The 14,668-nt window shown below is 42.0% G+C and overlaps 1 protein-coding gene across 2 annotated transcripts in view; it reads left to right on the top strand.

Moving 5' to 3' along the window:
- Positions 1 to 14,668, top strand: part of PTPRA (protein tyrosine phosphatase receptor type A) — a 171,294-nt gene that overhangs the window by 110,540 nt on the left and 46,086 nt on the right. For both annotated transcript variants that reach the window (XM_063457602.1, XM_063457603.1), the window contains 5 exons: positions 5,843 to 5,860; positions 7,063 to 7,147; positions 9,341 to 9,414; positions 11,432 to 11,568; positions 12,415 to 12,505. In XM_063457602.1, the coding sequence (XP_063313672.1) occupies positions 5,843 to 5,860; positions 7,063 to 7,147; positions 9,341 to 9,414; positions 11,432 to 11,568; positions 12,415 to 12,505 (405 nt within the window). The remainder of the gene's footprint in view (positions 1 to 5,842; positions 5,861 to 7,062; positions 7,148 to 9,340; positions 9,415 to 11,431; positions 11,569 to 12,414; positions 12,506 to 14,668) is intronic.

Genomic DNA, 14,668 nt, shown 5'->3' with positions numbered 1-14,668 from the left:
ACTTGTTGCACCTAATTGGACATAAAACAATTCTCCCTTTATATAAATTGAAGAAAACATGCTACTCACATTACTGATTTTATCCCACATCCTAAACCTTCTCATTTTATATTCAAGAACAAATTTGGACTCTACTCACATTGACTGTGCTATAATTTCTTTGAAATTCCAACGCAGCCTTAAGATATCATAAGATAAAGTAGGGACTATGTAGTCTTATGTTTATTCACAATGCCTGACAAAAAAAACTACCGCTGTCAAGTTTATCATTTATCCCAGCTGTCAGGAGTGATTGTTGTAGGAAAAACATGCATTGCTTATGGAGGCATCTAACTCAGCGTTGTATGTTCATGCATCTGCAAGAGTACAACACTGGTGTGGGCTCTTGGCTGTCAAAGCACCTGGAGCTAAAGCGGACCCAACAGATAAAAAGGGCACGGCCATGAGGAACAGCTTTAGTTAAGTAATATTCAACCTCCCCTTGCACCCATGGGCCAACACACTGCAAATAGAGCTGCAAACCATCAGGGGTCTTTGCCTATCACCATCTGGGGTCTTTGCATATTTGCAATCTAAAAATATCACTTAAAAGGACATTGTAAGCTCCAAAATAACTTTAGCTTCATTAGTTTTTTTTTGTCTATAGATCATGCCCTGTTGTGTCACTGCTAAATTATCTGCCATTTATTAGTTAATGCAGCCCAAACCACACTATCCCTGCCTGTGACTTACACAGCCTCCCTAAACACTATTTTTTTAAACTTCCTTCATTGCAACTTCTGCTTACTTTAGAATCTCCTGCTAAAGCCCGCATCAGCCTTCTGTGTGTGATTAAAGTTCAATTAAAAAGTGAAGGAGTTAAGAACTTGAAAACGAAACACTCAGTGCTGTAAGATCAGATTGAAAATAAGACACATTTTCTTTTCATGGAGGCTGTGCCAGTCAAAGCCAGGGGTGTTGTGCAGGGCCGTCTTTAATAGTGATTGGACCCTGGGCAAGCATTTGCTTGGCCCCCCTGGACCCTGCTGCCCTCCCACTCCCTGGCATGCAATCATGCCTTACACTCCAACCCAGTGGCGGAACTAATGCAGAGAAGCCCTGGTACAAGAAAGTTGTTTGGGCCTCCTCCTCTAGCACAAGAGTGGCGAAAAGATACATCCCCATCTGTCACACAACTCCCACAATGCTATGCCAGCTGGGGATCTATACTTTTCCCATCCTTGTAGGGTTGTATTTGTGTGCAGTGTTTGTGCATTTGAATGTAAGCCTGTTTTTGTATACAGTATATGTGTGCATGTAGAGGTGTATTTGTATGTACTATTACAATTGGAATGCAGAGGTGTACTTGTGTGTAGTGTTTGCGTTTGAATGCAGTGGTGTGTGTTTGTATGTATGGTTGACTTTTAAATGCAGGTGTGCAACTGTGAGTTGGTGTATGCATATCATTTTGGCATTTTAATACTGGGTTTTGTTTGTATGTAATATTTGCCATCAGGGTTGTTATAGGATGTAGTGTTGTCTTCTAAACCTTTGTGTATAGTATTGGTGTTTGAGTAAAGGGTGTGTTTTATATATAATTTTGGAGTTTGAAATCAGGGGTGTGTTTGTCTGTAATGTTTGTGTTATCAGTGATGTGTTTGCATGTTGTTTTTGGTTTCCTGGGATGTATACACATACACAATTACATACACATCAACACACATATAAACATACTGACACATGCACATACCTTGACACACAGATACACACACTGGCACATGCACACAAATTCTGATATGCACACTGGCACATAAACACTCAGATACGGGGGGCGGGGCCTGACCGCCATGCTGACCGGTCGCAGGCCAGAGAGGCTCCTGACGACTTTGGTCCCCAATGGCTCAAAACTTCAACAATAACACAATCTGGGTGAACAGAGACTGTCTCGGGCACCCAGGCAGGAGCAGGAGCCACCGCAGTCCCTGAGATCGGGAGTTCCAGAGCCCGAGGGAGCAAAATGGGACTTTGGGGCCTATGGCCCACGAGGGTGGAGAGCGGGACGGACGGCCGCCGTCCTGCTTGTGAACCTGGCCACCCTGCGACAGCCTTGGGATATGCTTCGCTTCCCCCCCATGGACCGGGGGGGTTATCCCAGTCCCCATCAGAGGGAAACACTGTCCTCCAAAGCTATGCGCTATGAGCCAGGGCACTAAAATGGCGGCGCTATGATCCGCAATGGCTGACGCAACCTCGCCGGTTTGCAGGCGGAACCACCGTGCTGAGCATCATTCCTACCCAAACAATCCTGCCTTCCGACTACATGGCGAGCGGGCTAGAGGGTAGCGTCAGCACGGGGGGCCCACGGAAGCTCCACTCACTCTATGTCCGGTAACCCTGCTAAACCACTTACTCAAGCCGATACCACAGCAACATCGATGCACACCACTAGGCACCGCTTGCCTACAGCACGAGACTTTTATACACAATCCCCCATACCTCATCACCCATTCAGGATGGCTCATACCAGACTCAGACCTCACCTGGAGAGACAACGCTAGAACCTCAGCCTAAAAGGACACTAACACCGGGTCACGCCGACAGGCTGGAGCAGGCATTGGCCGACCATGTGCCCACTACCACCCACGAAGCATCGGACCCGCCATGCCGACGGATCCTGAAGTGTGTGCAGATTAACGAACATTTGAGCAGCATGGTTGATGTTACACTTGTAGATCATTGCCTGGCCTTAGCATGTTTAATTAGCATGTTTAATAAGATTTATTATTTATTTTCTGTTTTTTTTGTTTGTTTACCCACATAAAATTGCTAGCATTAATGACACCCTAAACAAGACCGTCAACCAACCTTCACTCACGCATAACCTGCATTAGAAATGTTCGGATCCAGCGCAGATTCACACTTATGATGAGCCTTAAAGCTATACCTAACCTGTGATGTTAGAGATTAGGCCTGTCGTTTGTATATACAAGACAGATTGTATGTTGTGATGATTTAGACCAAACGTAATTGTATAAAATGCATGTCCCTCTCTTAAGCGTAGATAAGCATAACCAAACCAATATCGAGAAACTGAAACGATGACACTCAACATGAACACTAATCTTAAGCTACTGAACTAAATGTGTTTATAATCTACAATTGCATTGAATACTCAAATGTTTATGCTACTCGAGCACCTAAACTATTGCAATTCTGTTATTTCTAACTAAAAAAGTGCCTGACAATTGATTACCACAACCTGTAATGCAAATGTTCAATAATGTACCCTGATGTCGCTGTTGTGGCGCACCAAGGCGTATTGTTACTCTTGTGCACGCCAAAAATAAAGAATTAAAAAAAAAAAAAAAAATTCCTCTGCCATAAAAATTAATAAAGATCTTATGTTACCTGAAAAAAATAAAAATAAAATAAAATAAAAATAAACACTCAGATACACACCAACACAGTTACACACTGGCACAGTTACACACTGGCACACACATACACACAGATACACACACTCTGACATACATGTGATAATTTTTATGTTTGCAGCAGGGCAGAAGCAGAGAGTTGGAGGAGGCACAAAGCTTGTAAATGCTGATGCTGATGCTGCTGTGGCAAGGCAAGCTTGATGCACAACAAAAAAAAGAATTAAAACATTAAATAAACACTGTTCTTAAATGCAACTGCAGCAATAATTAAACTCATCTAAACAGGAAAAAAGCCGTGAGTGGGGGCACATAGTAGAAAGGCAGTGAGTGGGGGGCACAGGGTAAAAAAGCAGTGAGGGGGGAAGGCAGGAGCAGTGAGTGGGGGCACCGAGAAGCAGTAAGTGGGGGAAAGCAGGGCAGGGGCAGAGAGTGGGGGGCATAGAGAAGGGAAGAAGTGAGTGGAGGAAGGCAGGGCAGGGGCAGAGAGTGGGGGCACGGAGAAGAGAAGAAGTAAGTGGGGAAGGCAGGGCAGGGCCAGAGAGTGGGGGGCATAGAGGAGAGAAGAAGTGAGTGGGGGAAGGCAGGGCAGGGCCAGAGAGTGGGGGGCTTAGAGGAGAGAAGAAGTGAGTGGGGGAAGGCAAGGCAGGGGCAGAGAGAAGAGAAAAAGTGAGTGGGGAAGGCAGGGCAGGGCCAGAGAGTGGGGGCACAGAGAAGATAAGCAGTAAGTGGGGGCACAGTAAGTGGGGGAAAGCAGGGCAGGGACATTGAGTGGGGTGGTTTTTCTAAAAACTATTCTAGCTGCAGCCATTCAGCCAGAAGGAGAGGATCAGGGACTGGATACACTTACCTTCAACTCAGCTTAGAGCTGGCTGAGGCTGATGGGAGTGGGAATGAGCAGCAGCTCATTCCTGCCTCTCCTCCCCATGCTGCTACCTCCTTCCTCCTGCGGTACTCTCTTCTGAAGCTGGGAGGACGTGATTGGCTGTCACTTCCTCCCAGCCAGCTAATACTACAGGGGCCGGTCGGCTCTTAAAGGGCCATTGCACCCCACCGGGTCCCTGTTCAGAGATACCCACCGGGTGGCCCTAAATGCATGGGCCACCTGATAGGCCCCTCCAAATTGTTGTGGGCCCACAGGGCAGCTGCTTTGGGCCCCCCAGGAGTAACTGGGCCCGGGGCAGCTGCCCCCTTTGCCCTGTGATAAAGAAGGCCCTGGTGTTGTGGTCAGGGCTGCATAAACAGAAACACGATGTGATTTAACTCCTAAATGGCAGATAATTAAGCAGTGAGACTGCAGGGGCATGACCTATACACCAACACTGCTTCGATAAACTAAAGTTGTAAAATACTTTTTGACATTTATCTTGTTGAGCAACCTATTGCTTAGACGGCCCATTTCTTCCTTCCACTTGTTTGATTAAAAGACAATTAATAGATTAGTAGTCTAAATAAAGTGGCTTTTGAGGCTTGGTTGTAGATCAGGTGCTGCTGTCCATATCGCATAAAACAGAATGAAGGACATATTCACATTACAAATCCATATTCACAATAAAAAAAGTGCTGTCACTGTCCTACACGGACTGTTTGCTCTGAGTAGTGATCTTTTCTGTTTATATTATGCTATGTTGATTATTTCTTATGGATAAAATCTTTATGAACTGCTCGTTTACTGTGCTGGAATTCCACTGAAATTCCAGAGCAATCATACGATCTCATAAAACCAAGTAAGGATGATTTAGTCTTATGGGCAAAGTCCAGGTTGACAAAAGGTGGAGCTTCTACTTCAACTTTGATCATTTTTAAGAGGCATCTTTGTGAGCATTGTGCAATTTGGTCTGTGGTGCATCCCACAGTCTTGAAAAGTTGTTCATAGACATCAGGGTTGTACAACAATGACGCTAGTCCTGACGGGTGAAGCGTCAGAGGGCGCCTGCGAGGTAGAGCTTCAAGTAAGGATACCTTGCTAAGTGCTCTATTTGCTTCTAGTTCCCCGTGACATTGCAAGTCCATTAATGTATGGTTCTGCGGTGTAATTCATAATGAAGTGGGAGTGCCTCTTTAAACATTCAAAAAGGTATCACATTCTTACATGGTCCGTCATCTGATCTCCTTACTCTTACACTATGCTTTTATTTTACCTCACATTTGTTAACTTTTGATATTATTTTGTTATTATAAATATTATATCATCATGTGCGGAGGCTGACATTTTCAATCAGTCTTTTTGCGAAAAGTGTTTCTCATAAAAAACTAAACAAAAAAAACCCACCAAACTAGCCATTAAGCACATTGGCATGTTAAAAAGATAGAGGAGCTTGATTTATTATACTATGAACGGATGTAAAAAGTTTGATTCTCCATATGAAAGGAGTATGGTTGATGATTAACTCTTGCGTACACTAATTTTCTTCTGTAATGTTTCTTTGCAGGTGAGACAGAAGGTCAAGGTGAGCACGTTTACATCGAAACTCTTTTCCTATTTAACGTAAAAAAGTGTTTCTTGCATTTTAATGGCCTTTTTGCGGCGGGAGAATAAAATCAGATTTATTTGTATTCTGATAAAAATGTGGCTGTGGTAAAGTCGTAATAAAACATTTGGGTTAAAAAAAATATCTGCCAGTTCATTGGCAAACCGTTATGGTGTGTCTTCTTCGTATCACTGAAAATCGTTTCCTCTTAATAAAGTTTTATAGCCACATGTTTGAACCAAATAGGCTTGGGGGAAAAAAAATATCATCTTTAACTGACGTTCCTCCCCCTCCACTAACCCACCTAAATAAAAATTGTAGCACAGTATTAACCTCTAAAACCTGGAGGCTCAAATACTGACCTGTAAAGTTCTGAAAGTCAGAAGTACTGAGGTGGAGTTTGTAGAACCTGCTCAGTAAAATATATATTGAACTACATTGAGTTGAACTCAAGCAGTGGGTGTTGAGATAATTCAGCTTGGTCCAAACCCTCAGGTGCTGCCATTTTTAGATTTGAAGAAAATATACCACCAGTTCCATCTAGTGAGAAAATGTACCAGTGTATTTATTATAGGGGTTCTTTAGGTTTTGCAGAAACTAAGGAACCCCCAATATTCATGACCATTTATTCAGTATAATATCACTATGTGCTTAATAGTGCAAAAAAAAAAAAGCACAATCTTAGTACAGACTACGTAACTAATTTTGGAATTCTGAAAGAATTGACTCCAGAATGTCCAGGCGGTATAGTCTCTGACCACTGCAAACTGGCCATGAATATTTTCACACCCTGGATTGGTAGATGTCTTGAAGTGTGAGACTTTCTCCACAAGTTACGGTGGGATAACGAGAGTGTTACTTTTTTAGAAATGGAAAATAAAACATTAAAAATCAAATTTTCTCACCATGATATCCGTTTTTGGTTTATTTTTCTCTCTAAATGTATTTCTTGGTACTGTGTATTTCTTTTTACGTGTTAGTTGACCTGTAGCAGCAGTTCAACAAGATCTATTCTTCTTCTGATCAATTTCCAAGTACAGAAGCCTGAGATTCTATTAGATTTTCCGATATACTTGACAACAAGCTGACGATTTCCATTTATTGTATGAAAATCTGCCTTTTGGGTAATAGGTAGAGATTGTTTGCGGTATATGAATGCCTATTGTTTTGTATTGTTTCAGATGAGACACCCATTATTGCAGTAATGGTGGCCCTTTCATCACTTCTTGTAATTGTCTTCATCATCATTGTTCTCTACATGTTGAGGTAAGTAATCATTATCTATTATTATACCTGAACTGTTCCACCTTTTCTCTTAATCTTTGAAATATAACTCTTCAGCAGAGGCATACTTAAGTTACATGGCAAACATGTATTATACCCCCTCCTGAATTGTAAAATAAAAAAACACTACACCCAACTAGTGATGTCGCGAACATAAAATTTTCCGTTCGCGAATGGCGAACGCGAACTTCCGCAAATGTTCGCGAACCGCCATAGACTTCAATAGGCAGGCGAATTTTAAAACCCACATGGACTCTTTCTGGCCACAATAGTGATGGAAAAGTTGTTTCAAGGGGACTAAACAACCGCAAACAGTCCATTTGCACAACCGCAAACTCCCCATTTGCACAAGGTTGGATACCAAGCTAGCCATGTCCCGTTCCTTGTCCTCACTGATGTCATTGAAGGTCTCTTCCTCCACCCAGCCATGTACAACACCAAGGGTCCCCGAAAGGTGACAACAAGCCCCCTGTATCTTTTTTTTTTGGAAATGTACACTACTGTTACACCAGATATGAGTTGCACTGGTGTGACACTGTGCCCTGGCAGGCCCTGAAATGCACACATGTGAAGGAAATTGACTGCTATTATATCACAGTCAAATTTTTTTTATTTTTTTAAATGCAAGCTATTGTGACACCAGATATGAGTGGTGGCACTGGGCAAGTGGGCACAGTATACGCTGTGAGCCTGACACACACGCTGGCAGGCAGGCAACTGCAATTAGATTACACAGGGGAAAAAAAAAAGCAGACTGATGTTCTAGCCCTAAAAAGGGCTTTTTGGGGTGCTGTCCTTACAGAAGAGATCAGATGAGTACTTCAGGACTGTAGTGGACACTGAATACACTAGCCTAGCTATCGATTTCCCTATTAAATCAGCAGCAGCTACACTGTCCCTCCTCTCACTAAGAATGCAGCTTCCGGGGGGCGGGGCCTAGCTGTCATGGAGGAAAGACGCACTTCATGTGAGCTCCCTCAATATCTCACTTTAAGCTATCAACAAGCGAATTTCACCCCAGAAGGGGATGACCCAGCAATGTTGCTCCTACCTGACCGACCCGACATGCTTAATAGCGGTCAGCAACTCGACAGAGTCTTACTTACCTCCGTGTGGCAAGTGTGGCCTGGTGCTCACCGGGCGGGAGAGGTGGCCGATCTCCCGATCCTGGGATGCCCAGGAGCAGCTACTTCCCGGCAGGAGCTCTGTTTCACCTCCTAAAGAGTTTATTGTCGTAGTTCCTGACATGCCTTTACCTTAACCGTTGATGTATTATGTTATTCACTAGTCTCATCTCATGGGGCGACTCACACTTGATTTATAACTAGTGGTGGAGCTGCTGATATAAATACACAGTTGATAACGTGCAAGCTACACCCTAAACATGACAGCCATCTTTCACAACAATGTACTGCTATATACTCATACCCTCAGTGCCACTAGCCATGATATACGCACGTTCAGCCTAGCATGCTCAAATATAACACACTAAGCCCATCTGATCCAATCATACAGAGCTACTGTAGATCAATTTGCTGAAAAACTTAATGCTGCCCATGATAGAAAGATGTCAGAACACAAAGTGCATCACAGTCTGCTGTGTAAGGGACTGCGTATGGACCCCTGTCCATTTTTTTTTTAAAACGCCTTCAATGGGATGTGAGCATAAGAACTGGACCATGGAAAAATGGAAGAGGGTTGCCTGGTGTGATGAATCACTTTTAACTTCTGTTAGAGTAGGCGGATGTCTGGGTGCGTGTGCATCATTTACATGGGGAAGAGATGGCTGCATGATGCATATGGGAAAAAGGCAGGCCAGCGGAGGCAGTGTTATGCTCTGGGCAATGTTTTGCAGGGAAAAGTTGGGTCCTGGTATTAATGTGGATGTTACTTTGACAAGTACTACCATCTTAGAGATTGTTGAAGACCACGTACACCCCTTCGTGGTGCTCCATGATGACATGTTTTCAACTTGTATCTGTCTCATCTTCCAGGATTTGTGACACTGTGTTTGCAACCATTCAAAGCCATCATTTTGTTACCAAAAACATCTCACTTTGTCTAAGGCACTGTAGTTAACATGCAAATACTGACAAGCCGATGTAATAGAAATAAATGTGACGATGCAGCTTGAATTGTGCTTTGAAATATTGATACATGTTCTTGTTCTTTTAGGTTTAAGAAATACAAACAGGCGGGCAGTCACTCCAACTCCTTCCGTTTGTCCAATGGCAGAGCCGATGATACAGGTAACAACTAATTAAAGGGACTCTGAGAGGGAACCAGCCTTATGCACAGTTCTACTGGTGGAATCCAGATATCAGTGATTTGAAAAACGATATTTTTATATATATTTTGAGCAGGGTATTTAATCGCATCCTCATAGGTGTGAGTCTGTAGGAATCGATTCTTCCATTCAAAAAAATGTTTAGTTCCACTTCCAATCTGAGAGGTAACAGAGATCGGTGCCTGTTATACTGTGGGTGTGTAAGCTCTTGGCTGTACTAAATGAGCTACGAATCTTGTTAGATTATAGAATTTAGGCAAATGGACAGTGTTTCCCATTCATCAATGCTACAAGTGTGCTGGTGAATGAAGATTCTAACTATAGAATCGTATTGCTTTGTGAATATGTTATATATTTAACCCCTTAAGGACCAAACTTCTGGAATAAAAGGGAATCATGACATGTCACACATGTCATGTGTCCTTAATGGGTTAAAGGGACTCCATAGGCATCTATACCACTTCTTCTCATTGAAATGATCTGTGTGCAGTGTCCCTGCCCCCCTAACCCTGCAATGTAAAACATTGCAGATTTAGAGGAACCGCAATGATTACCAGACCGTCACTAGAGGTGCTTCCTGCTGTTTCACGGAGTTTAACTTTGTGAAACGATGCTGGACATCCTCACATTTGAATGAGGATATTCAGCATCTTCAAATCTATAATAGGAAATAATTGATTCAGTGCTTTCCTATGGGGAAGACCTAATGTGTGCGACGCACTCGCCATGCAAGTGCATAAGGTTCACCGTCGGCGCTGACATCTGAGGTGGTTGAGAAGGAGTCAGCATAGAGAGACTTCAATGCTGGAAGAAGGTGAGTGGTTTTAAACGGTTTTTATTCCTTTAATTGCCGTAGCCTTGTATTCCCAACACTATAGTCTTCCTTTAAAATCAAGGTCTACATTTTACAATTTCAGTTGGTGATTATTATCTTTGCTTTTACCGAGCAACAATTTTGAAGCAATACACATCATAAACAAACAAAAAAAAATAAACAAAACAAAAAAAACGCATATACATTGGATGTAATAAATAATTCTTAACGCAAAACATGAACAATCTGTTTGAAATGGTTTCTGGTGTAAGTATCGAGGCATGGTTTTCTGTCCAGTATTGTGTGTTCAAATATCTCCTACGTCTTTTATGTAAAAGTGTGGAAATCGAGTGGTACTTCCTTTGGTGGGATTTTATTGTGATTTACATTAATAGACTTCATACAGAGATGCACAATGTAAATTGTGTACACTGTTATCGTCACGCCAAGAGTGCATCAAATGCCATGGCAACAGCTATTTTGCATTTATGTGTCTACAGGGCAGAATACATTTATGTACTGGCAGAACAACAAAGACTCTTGTCTTACACACACAAACACACAAAAAAAAAATCTATATATTTTTGAGTAGCCTTGTAAAGAATTGATTACAAGTTTGCAGATGGATTTTCCTATTTTAAAAATAAAGGCAAATAAGACGGCTTCCATTTTCTTTTACAGCTATTTCCATCCACGAGAGACCAATTTAATATAATGTAGATAACTGGTTCAATGATTTAAAAGCCATCAAAGACACCCACTAATAGAGGGACAATTAGCTAAGCTGGGTGATAGATCTATAATATAGCACTGCATTAGTGTAGTAAGCATAGAACGATCGCTTGCTGATTTGGTGGAAGCTCATGTTCAATCAGGCAAAGCCCTTGAACTTTTCGGTAAATACAGAATCTTCAAAGTCAATTTCACGTTTTAGGTCCGAATAAGTGATCAGAAATCATAACTGACAGCATAATGCACAAAAATAAAATGATCAAGGCTGGAGGCACGCTTATATGTCATGGTCTATTTTCCCACCAAATCTTTATGAAATCTTCTTTGATCTATTCACCTTCTTAAAAATAAAAAAATAAAAAAATTGAGATTTCTTTTTTTTTGTATACTTTGTTTTTTATGATTTTTTTTTTTCTGAAACCTGATCTTCCAGAGCCTCAGAGCATGCCTCTTTTGGCACGATCCCCCAGCACTAATAGAAAGTATCCTCCTTTGCCTGTTGACAAGCTGGAAGAAGAAATTAACCGACGAATGGCTGATGACAACAAACTGTTTAGAGAAGAATTCAATGTAAGTGCTGGATCTTTGTGTATTCTCTCCCAAGGTTTAGTTCCTTTTTAATGAAGGTGTGGTAGAAAGGATAATGGAATGGGTTTGCTTGTTTGTGAGATCAGGATATGATTTTTTATTTCCCTCATACTTTTTAAGCATTAATTTTTAGGACAGGTAAATGGGCGTCTAGTCACATGGAGCATGGAATATTCCATTATCCAATAATAGTCTGATCATGTCTGTGAGTTCATGTGTTATCAGCCAGTGATGTCAATGTGCAATGTAATTCAGCTACTCTCAATGGGTTCCTTTGGCATTGGATACAGAAGTATCCATGTAACTCGACAATGCACTGGGTACTTATTGACCTTGTAAGGTGTTCCCCCGGTACCTGACACCTCTACCTCCTTTCATACTCCATCCAGACACCGCAGTGATCAGGAAGGTTTGGTGGGTGGCTGGTAATAGACTTCATTATCTGAAATTCTAACTGGCTGCACATTGAGAGTAACAGTACTGAGATAAATACTTCTAAATTAAACACACTGTGCAATATGGGAAGAGGACAAACCATTGCAAAACTGTTGTCACATTACCAAGAGTTTCAGGCCAGGGTACTCCATAACCACGACAGTGGGTGATTGGAGTAACCCTTTATGCTTAAATTGTCTGTTTACAAGGTATCTTTAAATGTTATGGTCTTTGTTCAGAAACTACAAGCACTTTATCAACACTACTCTATTGCCACCTAGTGGTTGCATTGTACATTGTCATCTTTGCAACCTGAAGACAATATGCAATGAATGAAAAATTCCATAGCATCTCTGATCAATAGCACTGATTAATGTACGTTTATTATTTTAGGCTCTTCCTGCCTGCCCTATCCAAGCTACCTGTGAAGCTGCATCCAAAGAAGAAAACAAAGAGAAAAATCGATACGTGAATATTTTACCTTGTATGTATATTTCTTAATGCGTTCTTATTCTTTTATTGTTGTTATTATTATTTATATAGCGCCAACATATTCCGCAGCGCTTTACAATATAAAAAAAATAGGGAAATTTTATTACAAAATGTTACAGGATCGATAGGTTGATGAGGTCCTTGCTCAAACGAACCTACAATCTTCATTGCATATTTAAGGTTAGCTCTATTTGTTTAGAGGTGTGGATGCAAAGCAGATTCAGATTGCTATGTTTACATTGGTCTGACATTCGCTATTAATTACTCTTAATTGGCTGCTGGGTAACTTGATCGATAGCGGATGCCAGCCATCAGTCAAGTTGGATATAGTGGTTTATAGGGGGGGGAAGAGGAAAGGCTTGACAATTTAAATTTAATCCGAAAGCTAATTTATATTCTCACTGTGTCTTAGATGGCATTTAAAAAGAATGGATCTAGGTGAAATAGTCCTTGGAGTCGAAGCTAATTAATATTCAGAAAAAGCTCTTAGAGGTAGAAGAGCCATGAGGTTCAATAGTAATTTTTTTTTTAAACAAAATGTAAAATATAGTTCAAACAAAAGCTGAATACATGGTAATAATTAGGAAAATGTATTTTAAAATAACTAAAACATGGCAAATTTATGTCATGAATACAAAGTGAGAATGCTCGGCAAAGTGCTCTACTGGGCTAAACGCACTTGTGTGTGTGTGTGTATATATATATATATATTACATAAATACACAAGATCCACTCACAGTTACAGTATATGATCATATATTGCATAAGCCTGCCACAACGATCCGTTTTTCTGGCACTGGAGGGTCCCTCTCCCACCCACCAATCCCCGGTTACTGAAGGGGTGAAAACCCCTTCAGTGACTTACCTGAGGCAGCGGCGATGTCCCTCGCCGCTGTCTCCTCCTCCGCGACGCTCCTCCTTGTGATTGCGTCGGCCGGTGGACGAGACTGATCTCGCCCACCGGCCGAGGAGACCTAATGCGCATGCGCGGAAATGCTGCGCATGCGCATTACGTCTCCCCATAGGAAAGCATTGAAAAGTCATTTCAATGCTTTCCTATGGGGTTTTGAGCGACGCTGGAGGTCCTCACACAGCGTGAGGACGTCCAGCGACGCTCTAGCACAGGTTTCCTGTGCTAGAACCCAGGAAGTGACCTCTAGTGGCTGTCTAATAGACAGCCACTAGAGGTGGAGTCAACCCTGCAATGTAATTATTGCAGTTTATGAAAAACTGCAATAATTACACTTGCAGGGTCAAGGGTAGTGGGAGTTGGCACCCAGACCACTCCAATGAGTAGAAGTGGTCTGGGTACCTGGAGTGTCCCTTTAATGTACCCCATCTTTTGCAGGTCCTACTCTAACAGCCTAACGTCTTCTCTTATTAGATTAACCCACTTACTTGGGGAACATTTTTTCCATCTGGGGCTCTCTGCAGTACAAGGCTTAATAGGGCCATGGGATGAGGGAGGGGTGCAAAACCAAGGAATGAATGAAAAACAAAAACAAATCAAGAATCAAGAATGCACTCTCTGTCAACCAACTAGTGGAAACCACAACAGGGCACTGACCAAATGCTATTTTGGATTTAAATAACCTTCCTAAGGTTGTAATTGGCTGTGCTTTGCCTCTGACCGTGTCGATGATGTTGACGTTGCACGCATATCGGCACCATCTTTGTTGTGGACGGAGGTAAGTATTCTATTGGAACCGCATCAGCCAATGTCCCTAAGAGCGCTGCACCTGCTGGGGACCTAGACAAGAATGGTTGTGTAAGTACAAATTCTCTGTCGGCGTGGCCATTCTGGGTGTGTGCGGCCACGCTGACAAGAGCCAGGAGCGGTGACAATAGGGAATATATGTGTAAATGTTTCTATACACCAAAAAAGAACAAGTAACAGAAGGCGCTCAATACACGTCTACAATTTGTAAATGCTAGTACATAAAAAACTTTAAGAGCAGCTCCCTTATAAAGTGGAAATATAGAACAACAGGGATATTCGGGATACGGCTGAGAAATCTATAATTGAAACATAAAAGTGTACATAGTGTAAATCTACATAGAGTAATTAGTAAGTGATCATGAAATGCACTCACGAGATATAGATGAAAAGATCGCGTTTCAAAGGTGCCTCCCCCGGTAGTAATGGGGGGCTGAT

Source organism: Pelobates fuscus, chromosome 6, assembly GCF_036172605.1.
Source record: "Pelobates fuscus isolate aPelFus1 chromosome 6, aPelFus1.pri, whole genome shotgun sequence".
NCBI lineage: Eukaryota > Metazoa > Chordata > Amphibia > Anura > Pelobatidae > Pelobates > Pelobates fuscus.
Note: the sequence above shows the minus strand (reverse complement) of the source record. Positions and strands in the feature narration are given on the sequence as shown.